Raw genomic sequence first — 15449 nt, forward strand, 5'->3', positions numbered from 1 at the left:
CGCCTCAGATCCCTGTGGGTAGGTTCTCCCTGGGGAGCGGGCAGAGGTGGAGCCACCCAGGGGTGCACGACTTGCCCGGGCAATGCAAAGCCAGGCACCTACATCTGGACTTCCCCTTTCAGACCCAGGCTTCCCAGCCCTTTGGGGAGGGTGGAGTCAGCAGCCCCAACGTTGACCAAGATCCAGGGTCACGAAGAGGCGGAAGAGTTTAAGGCTAGATCACAGACACTTTCATAACCCAGATGCGCCCCCCCCCCCGCCACCGCTCCACTGCTGCCTACCCATCCCCACCCCACCCCCGTACCCTCCGAGATTTCTCAGTTTGTCTTTCCCTCCACCCCCTTCTTTTCCTTCTTTCTCTTCTTCGCAGCTCACGCCCACCTTAGTTTAAACCTGAGTAGGAACTAAAACAGCGGGTTTAGTTCCTAGAGTTGAAGCCGAAAAGCAGGGGTGGGGAGAGGGCGCGGGCGTTCGGGCCGGCTGCCGCGCTGCCCTGCCCTGCCCCGCCGTGCCCCGCGGTGCCCCGGGCGTCGGCCGGCCGCCCGTGCGCTTCGCTCCCGGGGACCCGAGCCCGCGCCCGGCCCGAGGGTCTAAACACCTCGGCCCGCCGCCCGCGCCCTCCGGGCCCCTCGCGCGCGCCTCCCCCGGCGCCCCGGTCCCCCCGCCGCGCGCGGCCGGGAGGAGGAGGCGCCCCCGCCCCGGCGCACAGGCGGGCCCAGGGCGAGCCCCGCGCCTCCACCCCGCTCTCCCCCGCGCATCGCCGCCCAGGCCGGGAGGGCGGGCTCGGCTCCCCGGAAGAGGGGAGAAGGAGGGCGGCCGCAGGGGCCGGAGAGGGGCGGGCCGGGCTGGGAGGGACGCGGAGGGGGCGGGCCGGGCTGCGCTCGCCCCTGCCGCCGCTCCAGAGCCGAGCAGCGGGCGGCGGGACCCGCGACCGAGCGCGGCGACGGCCAGCGCGACGCGGGCCCCGCGCGATCCCCGGGCGCCCCGCCTCCAGAGCAGCCCCCGCCGCCGGCCACCGCCCCCCGGCCGCCCCGGAACCCCGGAGACGCGCGGCGGCGAGCGGACCCGGGCCGCGGGCAGCGGGGTCCCCGCACCCGAGCGGAGACGCGGGCGCCGCGGCTCCACCGCGGGGCCTCGGAGGGTGGGGGGCGCAGACCTGCGGAGCCTGCGGCCGGCAGAAGGTGAGCCCCGGGGTGCCAGGCGGCGTTGAGGGGGTGGGGGGGGGGCGGTGTGCCTGGGGACAGAGGCGTCCAGGTTTGCAAAAGTAGAGGGGCCCTCCAGACCGGGCCTCTGCAGATCCTGGGGGGCCCCCTGGGGGAGTGCTGAGTGTCCTTCCCCAAGGCGAAGGTGGGTTCGTGAGGGGTGCGAAACTGTCCACGCTGGCTGCCCGACCTCTGACCAGCCATCATTGACACCACTGTCACCCTCGCTGCTGCGATCCCCCACTGTGTCTCCCGAGGCGCTGCTCTGGCTCTGGCTTGGGGGTCCTGAAGTAGGGGTCCTCGCCAAGCCGGGCCCCCAGCGTTCCGAAGAGGATCGCCCACCCTTCTGACTCCCGTGGCATCTCTCCAATCCCCACGGAGCTGGGAGGGGCGAGGACGTTGATCCCACGCCTGCCCTCGGCTCCCCCACCCCCATTCCCACCCGTAAGCCGTGGAGCGGAGAGAAGGCTCCGTTCGTGCTCCCCGTAACCCCCAAGTTGCAACCAAAGTCTGCTGCTTGCTTCTGCCCCAGCTCCACCCCCTCGCTTTGCATCTGGGTGCTTGGCCCTACCTGCCCCCCACCCCCACCCTCCAATCTTGGCTGTCTGGCACCCTCGCTCCTCCCATCCCTGGGGGAGCTGGCCTGGGCCCAGCATAGCTGATGTTGTAATGTCCCTGGCGGTGCCGGTGGAGAGAAGCGGCTGGGCCTGTTCCCAATAAGTTAAACCGGGGCCAGGCCCTCCACCCGCCAGGAGAACTTGACTCAGGTTCTAGAAGGGGAGATGCTGGCTGGGTGGGAAGGTGCTGTGGAACTGTTGGCAGTGCGGGGAGATGTCCAGGTAATGGGCATTGCCTGATTGCGACTTGTCGTTTGTTGAGGGTGCTGTTCTGAGGGGCTGCTTGGTTCTTTCAGAGCAGTGGCCCTTTTTCCTTGCAGGAAGGCGAGGGTGGGGGCTTCTGTGTACCTACCTAGTGGCCTAGAGAGGGGACTCCTTGGGAGTCTGTTGGTTCATTCAGGGCTCAAGAAGATGGCTGGCAGTGACGATTATGTCACCAGAGTGCCTAGGAGCAACAGGCACCAGCGGTCTGAGCATGTGAAGGGCTGGAACATTCCTCTTCTCTGCCGGCCGCTTTTCCAGCTCCTCACCTTCTCCTGAGCTAGGCCCCAGGTCCCATGTCCCGCACTCCCTCCCACTAGGTGGAGGCAGGTTGGCGGGGTTGGGGAGTTGAGGCAGCCTTGGTTTCCCTTTCTCTTCTTTCCTGTTCAGCTGGCACTCTCCCAGCCCAGATGTTTTGGCAACAGCGACTCCTGGGGTAGAGAGCAGTTGACAGGCCCACTGGGGGTAGAGTGGGGACAGACCCAGGGTGAGGAGAAGGGCTCGTGGGCATCAGTATGAGGAGCACTCTGGATCTGCTCTGATGTGCATGCTCACACACACACATGCACACGCACTCCTCCCAGCACGCGTGCTGCCCTGCACCCATCTCGCCTCACACACATTGCCTCACACGCTCTCGCACTTGCTCCCACGGGCACTAGTCCTGGCTCTTGGGGACTTCTACACTCTTCCATGTACTCATCTCCCGCGGACACGTACTGACAGCACCAACATCCTCCCTTCCGCCCTTTTCCAAAGCCATGCGTGTGTCCATGGTCCCTGCACAGCCAGAGTGGCTCAGTCTAAGTGGCTGTCTGCCACTCCCAGACACTGCCTGCATCTTAAAAGCCTCCCCCAGCTCCACAGCCTGGGAGTGGGAGGCACATTCGTCTGCATCTGCGTGCTCTGGGGGACATTCTTGGAGGCTGGAGGCCTCAAGGGACACAGGACTCTCCTCTGCTAGGTAATCCACAAATTGGCTTCTCTCAGCAGGGCAGCAGGGGCCAGAAGCGCCAGAGGAGAGCCACGTCCTCACTGTGTGCTCTGGATGCCGCTGTAAGGGCTGAGGGGATCCTTTTCAAGGCCGGCAGCCAGAGCTCCAAGAGACAACGACTGAGACCATGTCCAAGGTGGAGATTAAAGGGTAGAGGCAGCAGCATTAAGCTGAGCAAGGATTATCCTGGAATTTCCTGGGCGTTTAACAGCTGCAGAACAGGACGAGGACAGGGACTGTGCTTCTGACCCCTCCCACGCTGACCCTGTGGCTAACAGGTGTGAGGACCTGTCACACCACACATTAACCATTGGCCCCTTTGCCCTTGGGACCTCCCTCGCCCTGCTGGGCCCCGCAGCCTGCTTTGCCTCTCCGAATGTTCCCGTCTGGGCTCACTTAGTGACGATGATGCCCTTGTCTTGTGCTTGAGTGTCCAGCCGCCTTGGTCCCCCCTTGAAAGTTGCAGTCCTTTGCCTAGGACCGAGTAAGAGAAGCATGGTACTATCAGTGGGGCAATTTGAACTTCTTCGGAGAGAAGCTTAAAGGAAATTCAGGGATAAAGTTATTTTGCTCATTTATTCCCAACTCCTACTGCCTCTTTCTCTCTGCTTTCTTCTTATAGATGAAAATCTCTAGATTATTTTGAAACCCAGAGAGAAAAAGGGGGTGGGGGGAGGATCAAATGTAAACATACGCTAGGTTAGTCTGGGTTTTGAAAATCTTTTCCTTTTTTTTTTTTGTTTCGATGGTCATGATGAGATTTTGTTTTAATTGTAAAAATGAGATATGCTCGTTGTAACAAGGAAACCCATTGGAATATACGTAAGACAAAGTTAATAACCCCCCACCTACCATCGTTCATTTCTCCCTCCTACAGGAACCAGTCTTAACGGCTCAGTGTATTTTCTGCCATACCTTCCTTCAAGCTTATTCATAAGGTTTATATCACTTAATGTTTTTAAGACTCATTTTGTGGATTGAGGTGCACAAACTATATTAAGCCATCTCAGTTTGTTCATAAAATTACCGTATTTAACATTTCAATTTGAGGACAGTTAATTTGTTAAATTCTTACAGATGTACTCATTTAATGTATTTTTAAGTCTCTCATTTTTAAAGATAACAGAACTCAGAAGCTATGATTTATAAGCTAAGAGTCTACACATCTTTCGTCTTTGCCAGTTTCTGGAAACAAAACACAATTCTGATGCCTACGAACTGTCCTATTTTTATAAACCAAAGAAATGTAGCAGGCTTGTGGATGCAGTGTGTCTGCTATAGCAAAACGATGTAAAGTGATATATGTAGAAAAGAAGCTGAGAAAAAAAATGTGAAGTCATAGAATGCAATTTTTGTCATATGAAATTTTGTCTAATCAGTCTTCTTTTCTGAGCTACCATTGTCCATCCACATTTCTGCTGCTTCTGGGGTTCTGTTTTTCAAACCATACACACATCTGAAATGTGAATGTTTCCCTGATTGAGAGAAGTTTTCTGCTCTTTCATGGCTTAAAGGGTTGCTCAACATGGACCAGTTCCCTTCACAAGCTCAAGAAGTTAGAGGGATCCAAAGCAGGCCCACCCTCACACCACCCCGCCCCCCTCCCGCCCACCCCCCTGACCCTCACACCACCCCACCCCCCTACCCCCCCCACCCCCCCACCCCCGCCTGTGTTGCGACAGGGATGCCCTTGACTGCTTCTAGGACACACTCCTAGACTAAATGCGGAAAGATGTCCTAGTCCTCAGCCACTGAAGGCACCTTTGAAAATCAAGTTCTAAGTCCTGCTTGTTTAGTATTCCAGGCAGGTGGATGGAGCGCGTGTTCTTGTCACTTACATTTCTGCCTTTGAAACTTCTTTCAAAAGAATCTGCGGTGGTAGGAATTAGCTGACAGCAGTTTCTTCCATATCTTAAAGTTTCCTCTTTCCTAATTTTTATTCTTGCCATAGAGATACACCCAAGTTCTTTTTATATATTAAAAAGGAAAAGACTTGAATTTATCTGTCTTTTTTTTTGATAAGCAAGAATTGACCTAACCTCCTAGTCTCACTCAACCAGTTTTTGTTTTCTGAAGGAACTCATTTATAACCTTCAGCCTTCTGGATCCACATCGAAAAGAGGTCCCTTCGGACAGCAAGGGACACTTCTGGGTACTTGAAGATCCTCAACCATTTTTTAATGAATATCTTTGTTCTTGGCAAAAAATCTGTACAAAATTTGGAAAGTGGCAATCCACACGCAATGTCTCCATTTAATTCTTTTCTTCCTGATGCCTCTTGAGGACAGAAGCTGAGTGGCTTTAACGTGTTCTCTAATTGCTTTTGCTTTTGCTCTTTTCTGGATCCTCTGGAGACAGGCCAGCTTCATGTTGTCATTAAGATGCACGCTGAGGCTGTGCATACACGCCCTATTGTAGCCACAAGCGACTGTGTTGCTTGTATTGTGGGTCATCAAAGCAAATACTTTGCCATCCCTCATCTTCTAGAATGTTCCATATTGCGCAGCTGATATGATCTGCAGTATATCTCTTCCCTCTTGTTGTCTCCCCCACCCCCCCCAAAAAATTCATTGAGATGCATCCAAAGTGTTTATTATTCCTTCTCCATGATTATTTGTCTAGTTATAAGTTGAAGAAGACACAGTGCTTACAGTTTTTTCTTTGTTACATATTCCAAAATCCATCCATCTTCTGCCTGAAAGAGGCTATTTTGGAGAATATCTGCTGGGCAAATGATATAATAGCTTTCCTTGTTTAAAGACATTTTGCTGGCATTTTCGGTTCTTGATAACAGCATTCCTAAAGACCCTATAGCGCTGGACAGAGTCTGGTCTGCCTTGGTGTGACAAGCATGTCTCCAAATTAAGCCCAGAGAGTTTGGGGGATGCAGCCACAACATGAGTTCCTTCAGGATATTTATTGAGCAGCCATTGGTGGTAGAGCCCTGCTTTTTTACTTCACGGTCTCCCTGTTCTTTGAAACATTTAGTCTGTGAATGATTCTAGCAGCATTGAGGACAGTATTTGCCAAGAACCTCTGTTTCTCAGGAATCATTTGCCGTATGGCAATGCTTCCCTTTTTTTCTGGGTTTACTGAGAGACCATTGACGTATACCGTCGTGTAAGTTTAAGGTGTACAACCAGGTGATTTGGAAATGCTTCTTACTTGCTATATGCTCTAAGTTAAACTCTATCTCACAAGTAGGGTTCTAGTGTCATGAAAGGGAAATTTCAGTGGCTGATGGGCAGATACCCATTATGCACCAGCCCACACAGCTGCAAAAGCTGTGCCCTTTCATGACAACCACATGGGGGTGACACTGAAGGCTTCATCTTGCAAGACAGCCAGCGTTGCCAGGAGAAATTAGATTAGCAGGAATCAAATTATGACTTTCTTATTTATCGAAGTTAAATAGTGCAGTAGTTTGATTTTGACCTCATTATGAAATGTACAGTTTTCAATGATGGTGTGGATCACCTGGCCACGACTGTCCTGGAGGAAATAGGTTCCAGTTTCCAATGGCTTTCTTTTTGCTCTCTCAGTTTGATGGCTTTGAACAACCTGCCTCTTATTTTCTTCTTCACAGAAATAAATGGAATGTACCGCTCTGGTCCATGCAACTTGCAGACTTTTGAGACTCAGTCACAAGGAGAGAAATGGGTCCCCACTAATCTCTAGACCAATGAGCAAAGGCAGGTCTGAGCCCACTGGTCTTCATCGTGACCCTGGAGGCAGCCATGCCCCCTCGTCATGTGTTTGTGAGCCATGGGGGTGTGCTTGTACAGAGATGGCCTTTTTAGGTTCCCAATTGGGAACACACTTTATACCATTCTGCATGGACTACTTACCCTTAGAAATTATTTTTGTAATCAGTGCATAAACTGTTTTCCTTATTCTTTTTTAAGGTTGCGCCATAATTTATTAACCATCTTTCTCTTGATGAACAGTTACTTTACAGGTTTTTCCCTTCCAAACAATTCTGCAATAAATATCCATGTTTGAACTTCTGTGCAACCAGATCCAAAGATAGAGTACCGGGGCGCCTGGGGGGCTCAGTCACTTGAGCATCCCACTTCAGCTCAGGTCACTATCTCACGGTTCACAAGTTTGAGCCCCACATCGGGCTCTGTGCTGACAGCTCAGAGCCTGGAGCCTGCTTCAGATTCTGTGTCTCCCTCTCTCTCTGTTCCTTCCCTGCTTGTACTCTGTCTCTCTCTCTCTCTCTCAAAAATAAATAAAGGTTGGAAAAAAAAAAAAAAAGGATACAGTACCTGAAGGACAAACTCTCAGAAGTGAAGCTGCTAGCTAGACATTGCCAAGTGTCCTTCCAAGAGAAAACACCAGTTTGAACTTACAAGCGCCGTGAATCTAGAGAGCCTGTTTCTCACATTTCCTTCAACCCAGGGCACTTTTCATCTCCTAGGACAAGATGGCATGCTACTGTTGTTTCCCCATTCTGTCCTCTCATTGTGAGCATGCTAGAAGCATTTTTTCCTATATGTGGCATACATTTATTTTTCCGCAAGCCATAGAAGCGTACCCCTTGTGGACAGGAGACCTCTGTTCACAAATGTAGGCATGCCAGTCCCCCAGAGCTCAACCCCTTCTCCACTCCTCAGACGGCATCTTTATGCCTATGTTCTTCTCATGTCTGTTCCCCCACCCTCCCTCCCATCATACCCCACAGCTCTTTCCTGTGTTCCCTCTTGCTTCACTGCCTCTTTGCAATGTCTAGAGTGTCCAGGTCTTATGTGGGTCAGGAGGTGCTGGCGAGGGGGAGTCGTGTGTCCTTAGGGAAGGAGCAGCTTTCTACTCTGCTTGTTTTAATGAGAAGAATCTTCTGACTTCCAACGCAGGGTGGCCGTAGGAGGAGGAGAGGAGAGGAAATGAAGAGAAAGAACTGAAATAGCTCCTTCCAGAAGAAAAGGGTAAGACTGGCCCAGAATTACCCTGTGCTCTAAGGGAGGGCCATAAGAGATGCTCAGAGACGGGTCACCTGTGGGAAGTAGGGAGGGAGTGACCCATCACAGGGCCCTCTAAGATGGCAGACTTAGCGCAAGTCAGGAGAAAGTCGGCTTCCTACAGGCCTTTACCCCTCGGTTGGTGCTGGGGTGGTTTGAGAGCTATCGGACAAGACACAGAGTCAGGTTTTGGGGTCTGGGCCATCTGTGTAGCAGTGGAGTTCCCTGCCACCTGCCTCTTCTGGTCCCATGTGTCTCCCTAGGAAACAAGTTCGGCAGCAGACCCCCAGTCTTACAAAGCAGCAGCCCCGCCTGGGAGCAGGGTGGTGGCCAGGGCAATGGTGGGAGCCCTGAAGATGCCCCATGGCTGCTGAGGGGGCCGCCCGGTCAGGGAGCGGAGTGGCGGGCATGGTGTGCAGTCTCTGGGTCCTGGGGCTGGCGTCCTCAGTTCTGGCTCTGGAAGGTAAGAGGGAGGGGAGACTGGAGAATTCCCTACCTGCCACCGTGGGTGGGAAATGGGAAAGATTCAGAAAAGGCAGAAAAGAGTGAAGACGTCAAGAAGGGGAAAAGGATGGGGAAGCTTTCTGAGAAAGGCTCCTGGCAGACAGCTGTGACCCTGCTGGTGGATTCAAAGGACTAGGGAGGGGAATTCTTGTTTTCCTCATGGGAATGTGGTGAGGGTTAGCAGCACCGGCTGGAGGCTTGGCCGTTGAGTGTCCCTTCTTATCTCTGGGCAGAGGTACTTCTGGACACCACTGGAGAGACATCCGAGATTGGCTGGCTCACCTACCCACCAGGCGGGGTGAGTGGCATTCCTGACCCCAGTGCACCTCCCCCACCCTGCTCCTAGAGTGTGGAACTTGGGAGGGAGGCCCTGGGTAGAGACTAATGGGGTAAGACTCATTCTCCCGAGAGGAACAGGACTTCCGCGTGTTCTTACCCTGCTCTGCATGCAGCTAACAGTGTCTCCCCGGCCGCCCTCCCTACAGTGGGATGAAGTGAGCGTTCTGGACGACCAGCGACGCCTGACTCGGACCTTCGAGGCATGCCATGTGGCAGGGGCCCCTCCGGGCACCGGGCAAGACAACTGGCTGCAGACACACTTTGTGGAGCGACGAGGAGCGCAGAGGGCACACATCAGACTCCACTTCTCCGTGCGGGCGTGTGCCAGCCTGGGCGTGGCCGGAGGCACCTGCCGGGAGACCTTCACGCTTTACTACCGCCAGGCGGAGGAGCCCGATGGCCCCGACAGCATTTCCTCCTGGCACCTCAAACGCTGGACCAAGGTGGACACGATCGCAGCGGACGAGAGCTTCCCTGCCTCCTCCGCCTGGGCCGTGGGCCCGCGCGGCGCTGGGCAGCGGGCCGGGCTGCAGCTGAATGTCAAAGAGAGGAGCTTCGGCCCCCTCACCCAGCGCGGCTTCTACGTGGCCTTCCAGGACACGGGGGCCTGCCTGGCCCTAGTGGCAGTCAAGCTCTTCTCCTACACCTGCCCCTCCGTTCTCCGCGCCTTCGCCTCCTTCCCTGAGACGCAGGCCAGTGGTGCCGGAGGCGCCTCCCTGGTGGCCGCTGTGGGCACCTGTGTGGCTCACGCAGAGCCAGAGGAGGATGGAGGTGGGGGACAGGCCGGGGGGAGCCCCCCCAGGCTGCACTGCAATGGGGAGGGCAAGTGGATGGTAGCTGTTGGGGGCTGCCGCTGCCAGCCAGGGCACCAGCCCGCCCGCGGAGACAAGGCCTGCCAAGGTGAGATTCTGCCGCTGTGCACGTGCCCAAGATCTCCCCATCCGTCTCCCGACCTTTGGGCGCCTCTGCTGAATACCCCAAACTTTACTTTGTCCTCCAAAAGTTCAGGAATAAGCTATTTTAGGAAAGGACTCTTGTTTTCTCCAGACTTATTTTCTAAAGCACACAAATGTGGTGTCATAGGCTCATCTCAAATTTCTAGAACCTTCTGGAGACTTCCACATTGCTGAGCCTCCTGGGGCTGCAGGCCTGGGAAGTGATGGAGATCACACTCCTAGGTTATCTTGGGGTGGGTCCTTTGTCCCTATATGCCATGTAATTCGGAAGTGATCCTCACAGGGCCAGGTGACCAGGATGCAGGTAGGAGAAGGCAGTGGATACCAGCCAAGGGGGATGCTTCTGTTGCAGGGTAGAGGCTGCGGAAGGCCTCTGCAGAGGGAGGTTACACGGTCGAGCCAGACACCTATATCAGGGGCTTGTCCTGCCCATAGTCCCCCACTGCACCTCACTTTTTCCACCCAAGGAAATGCAGTTCCCACCCCAGTCACCTGGTGGAAGTAATCTGCCTGAGTGAGGGAAAGAGGGAACAGGGGGTGGGGGGTAGGTCTCAGGAGGAAAGGAGAGACCTCCCTGGGGAGTAGAAGGCTGGGAGGATGCCTGTGTGACGCACGTGGGGCTCCGGAGGCGGTGAGTGGAGTGAGCCTGAAGTCCTCACCCGGTTCTGCCCCTCAGCCTGCCCCGAGGGCTCCTACAAGGCTATGGCTGGGAACGCCCCCTGCTTGCCCTGCCCAGCCCGCAGCCACGCCCCCGACCCTGCGTCGCCTGTTTGCCCCTGCCTTGAGGGCTTCTACAGGGCCGGTTCCGACCCCCCAGAGGCCCCCTGCACTGGTGAGTCTCCCACCAGCCCAGGGGGTGGAAATGGACTGGGGGCGGCAGAGAAGGGGAGCCTGAGGGCTACACATGGGGCTGGTGTGCATTTGCAGTGACTTTTCTCCTGTTCCCTCATTTTCTCCCTCCCTGCTACACACCTCCTTCTCACCTTGACTCCATCTGCACTGGCCCACCTCCTACCCCTCCTCCCACCCACCTCCGCTTTCTGGTCCCCACCCCATGCTCTTGGTCTCCTCCCCTCTGGGCCACCTGCTGTCCCCTGCTTCCTAACTTCCTCCATCATGCCCACCCCTCCTCCCCCACCTCTACCCCAACCCCAACAACTCCTTTCCCTGGCCCTCCTCGCTGCCCCCACCCCCGCCGGCCTCCCCAGGCCCGCCTTCGGCTCCCCGGGAGCTTTGGTTCGAGGTGCAAGGCTCAGTGCTCATGCTGCACTGGCGCCTGCCTCAGGAGCTGGGGGGACGCGGGGACCTGCTCTTCAATGTCGTGTGCAAGGAATGCGGAGGCCACCAGGAGCCTGGCACGGGCACCCCGGGCGCCTGTCGCCGCTGCAGGGATGAGGTGCACTTCGACCCCCGCCAGAGGGGCCTGACTGAGAGCCGAGTGTTAGTTGGGGGGCTCCGGGCACATGTGCCCTACATCCTGGAGGTGCAGGCTGTGAACGGGGTGTCAGAGCTTAGCCCTGACCCTCCCCAGGCTGCCGCCATCAATGTCAGCACCAGCCACGCAGGTGAGCCTTTTACTCTGCCTGACACCTGGCCTGGCCTCCTTACAGCCCCCTCCCCCACTCCTGCTGCGGGGGGGGGGGGGCCTGGAGACCCTTCTACTAACCCCCCACACCCCAGTTCCCTCTGCAGTCCCTGCATTGCACCAGGTGAGCCGGGCATCCAACAGCATCACGGTGTCCTGGCCACAGCCAGACCAAACTAACGGGAATATCTTGGACTATCAGCTCCGCTACTATGACCAGGTGGGGGGGAGAGGGGGTGCCCCACAGTGGGGCCAGGGGTGGGGGAGAGGTGCCAGGAAGCCTGGGGGTGGGAGCAGGGCTGAGGGGCCAGACTGGGCAGCAGGGAGTGAACGGCTATCACCCCCAGGCAGAAGATGAATCCCACTCCTTCACCCTGACCAGCGAGACCAACACGGCCACCGTGACCCAGCTGAGCCCTGGCCACATCTATGGCTTCCAGGTGCGGGCGCGGACTGCCGCAGGCCACGGCCCCTACGGGGGCAAGGTCTATTTCCAGACGCTGCCTCAAGGTGAGAGGAAGCCTGGATGGGGAGGGGGCAGCACCAGGGAATGGTGAGGAGAGGCCCGGGGGCCCTCCAGGCCTTGACCCCTCACCCAGCACCCTCCAGACTAGAGATCGTGTGGGCCAGGAGGCTGAGGATAGTCTCATGGCTGAGCGCCTGGCCTTTGGATCTGTGGGTGGGTCTGAGCAGGTGCACGGTGGGGGGCAGGGGGTATGTAGGTGTGCATGCAGGGAAGGCCTTACCCACGAGTGATCCTGGGTGGCTGCTTCCTCAGGTGAGCTGTCCACCCAGCTGCCAGAGAGACTCTCCTTGGTAATTGGGTCCATCCTGGGGGCCTTGGCCTTCCTCCTGCTGGCGGCCATCACCGTGCTGGCTGTAGTGTTCCGGAGGTGAGCCCCTTCCGGCCGTGTCCGAGCACCGCTCACCCCGCAGCACAGCCCCACGTCCTGCAGCCCCGCAGCCCGCCGCAGAAACCCCCACCGGCGCCCACCTCCCGCCACCCGGCCCCTTCCCTTGGGGTCCGTGCCCAGGTGGGAAGGAGGGATCACAGACCCCCGGCCGGAGGGGGGCCGGCGTGGGGGCCGAAACGGGGACAGAACGGGAGGGAGTCATTCCAGGACTCTGGTTTGTCCTCAGGAAGCGGCGTGGGACGGGCTACACAGAGCAGCTGCAGCAGTACAGCAGTCCAGGTGTGGGGTGGGGAGGGGCCGGGCCAGGAAGGGGGGGGGGCTCCCAGACCAAGAGCTGGGGGCTGAGCACAGCAGGCAAGGCTAGCTTCCCCCGAGGCTGAGGGGAAGCCCTTGACCCTGCCTTTGTAGGTAAGAGGGCACGCCCCCCCCCCACCGTGTGCGGGCAGCCTGGCCTTGCACCGCGCCCTCATGACGCGCCCCATTTGCCCACAGGACTTGGGGTGAAGTATTACATCGACCCCTCCACGTACGAGGACCCCTGCCAGGCCATCCGGGAGTTTACCAGGGAGGTGGATCCCGCGTATATCAAGATCGAGGAGGTCATTGGGGCAGGTGTGCAGGGGCAGAGGAAGGGGATGGGAGGGACGGGATCCCTTCAAACTGGGGCAGGACACCGTGAGCCTGCAGTCCTTCCTCCATACTCCCCGACCTGCCCCTGTCCTCCCAGGCTCCTTTGGTGAAGTACGCAGGGGCCGCCTGCAGCCCCGGGGACGGCGGGAACAGGCTGTGGCCATCCAGGCCCTGTGGGCTGGAGGCACGGAGAGCCTCCAGATGACCTTTCTGGGCCAGGCTGCAGTCCTGGGCCAGTTCCAGCACCCCAACATCCTGCGGCTGGAGGGCGTGGTCACCAAGAGCCGGCCCCTCATGGTGCTGACAGAACTCATGGAGCTGGGTCCCCTGGACAGCTTCCTCAGGGTCAGTCCAGCCTGGGGGCCGGGAGGCGCGGCTGGGGAAGCCTGGGGTCCGGGGAGGTTTACAATTCTCAGCTGTCCCGGAGACAGGAGACAGAGCCCTATATCTTTGCTCCCCCACCCCCGCTGGTCTTCATCCTTCGTTCCCAGGCCATTTTCTGATTCCTTAATCCCCGCTCCCTCTCATGCTGATACCTGCTGGGCTGTGCAGCGGGTCAAGGCTTCCCACCCCGCTGCTGGAGGCTGAACTCTGCCCCCTGCCCCTCAGCAGCGGGAGGGCCAGTTCAGCAGCCTGCAGCTGGTGGCCATGCAGCGAGGAGTGGCCGCAGCCATGCAGTACCTGTCCAGCTTCGCCTTCGTGCACCGTGCCCTCTCTGCCCACAGCGTGCTGGTGAATAGCCACCTGGTGTGCAAAGTGGCTCGTCTTGGCCACAGTCCTCAGGTGAGAGCACTGCCTGGGGGGCTCAGGCTTTTCCAGAGGGCGCTGGAGGCCCAGCTGGGACCCAGGGTTGAACCACCCGTGGCATATCACAGTGTCTGAAGGGATGGGGCTCACCAGGGCTCCATCCAGGAGAGAACGCTGGGCAGACATGTGAGCACATAGCAGTCGCTCAATAAATGCGGCCACTGAGATCATTATTGCTGCTGTGATTTCTAACCCCACCCCTCAGGGCCCAAGTTGTATGCTTCGGTGGGCAGCCCCAGAGGTCATCGCTCACGGAAAACATACGACGTCCAGTGACATCTGGAGCTTTGGGATAGTGATGTGGGAAGTGATGAGTTATGGAGAGCGACCCTACTGGGATATGAGTGACCAGGAGGTGAGCTCTTGACCTAGACACTGCTGATCCCCCACCCCCATCCTTCCAATCCACCAGCCTCACAGACTCATAGGTTCTATGAGAAGCCTCTAGTCTCTAATCCGCTCACACCGGAAGTTCTTTTGGCTTCCATATTGTTAAGTCCCTTCCCCGCTCCAGCTTCATGCTCCGCCTGATCCCAGCCCACCCGCTGACCTAACCAACAAGATACTCCTTTCCACTAGCAGTAGCTTCTCATCACCACGGTCTTCCTCCAACCCCCAGGTGCTAAATGCAATAGAACAGGAGTTCCGGCTTCCCCCACCTCCAGGCTGTCCTCCTGGACTACATCTGCTCATGCTAGACACTTGGCAGAAGGACCGTACCCAGCGGCCCCATTTTGACCAGCTGGTGGCTGCGTTTGACAAGATGATCCGAAAGCCAGACACTCTACAGGCTGACGGTGGCCCTGGGGACAGGTCTGCAGATTGGGGCTGGAGCCTGGGACAACCAGGGAGGGTAGATACAAACTGAAAACAAACTGAGGCGAGGGGGCTAAGATGAAGGGGAGACTTTGACACCCACCTCCCCTCACTTAGACCTTCCCAGGCCCTTCTGAACCCTGTGGCCCTGGACTTTCCTTCTCTGGACTCACCCCAGGCCTGGCTTTTGGCCATTGGACTGGAGTGCTACCAAGAAAACTTCTCCAAGTTTGGCCTCTGCACCTTCAGTGATGTGGTCCAGCTCGGCCTGGAGTAAGCAGGGAGAGAGGTGGGGTGGGGATTCCTCTGGGCCCAGGCCAGGGGTCATGCCTGGGATCTTAGAGAAGCGGGCCCAGACTTGATCCACTCCTTCCCCACCAGAGACCTGCCTGCCCTGGGCATCACCCTGGCTGGCCACCAGAAGAAACTGCTGCACAACATCCAACTCCTTCAGCAGCACCTGACGCAGCCGGGCTCAGTGGAGGTCTGAGGCCTGGGCTCCAGCTGTGCGTGGGCGATGCCCTGGACAGCCCCGGCCGTAGGTCCCAGGAGCGATATGCGAGACCAGAGCCAGTCTCCGTCCTGGCCTCCTCGAGAGGCGCCTGCCTCACTACACCCAACCCCCTGGACGCTTCGCTCCCTAGTCCTCCTCTGCCCTCCTCCGCCCTCCCCCGCATTAAAGGGAAAGAAGGAACTTTGCAAGTTGGAAGTGTGGTGAGAGCTGAGTCTGCGAGGAAGGGCTGGGAAGGCCTCGGAGAAGGAGCGCAGGGCCATTGCCGGAAGGGGACACGGCAGAGCCAAATGCACAAGGAAGCAGAGCAGGGAACGGCTTTATTGGAAGGTAGAAGGTGGCAAGACTCAAG

General features: G+C 57.4%; 1 protein-coding gene across 1 annotated transcript; it reads left to right on the forward strand.

Moving 5' to 3' along the window:
- Positions 1-598: 598 nt before the first annotated feature.
- Positions 599-15311, forward strand: EPHB6 (EPH receptor B6). The gene is made up of 18 exons (XM_049641989.1): positions 599-1181; positions 7931-8002; positions 8299-8498; positions 8773-8837; positions 9025-9778; positions 10511-10666; positions 11043-11399; positions 11515-11639; positions 11767-11929; positions 12198-12312; positions 12560-12612; positions 12826-12945; positions 13061-13308; positions 13573-13746; positions 13976-14125; positions 14390-14583; positions 14704-14859; positions 14968-15311. The coding sequence occupies exons 3-18, from the start codon at positions 8399-8401 to the stop codon at positions 15074-15076; spliced, it is 3039 nt and encodes a 1012-aa protein (XP_049497946.1). The 5' UTR covers positions 599-1181; positions 7931-8002; positions 8299-8398; the 3' UTR covers positions 15077-15311.
- The last annotated feature ends 138 nt before the right edge of the window (positions 15312-15449 follow it).

This window comes from Panthera uncia, chromosome A2 (assembly GCF_023721935.1).
Source record: "Panthera uncia isolate 11264 chromosome A2, Puncia_PCG_1.0, whole genome shotgun sequence".
In the NCBI taxonomy this organism is placed as follows: Eukaryota; Metazoa; Chordata; class Mammalia; order Carnivora; family Felidae; genus Panthera; species Panthera uncia.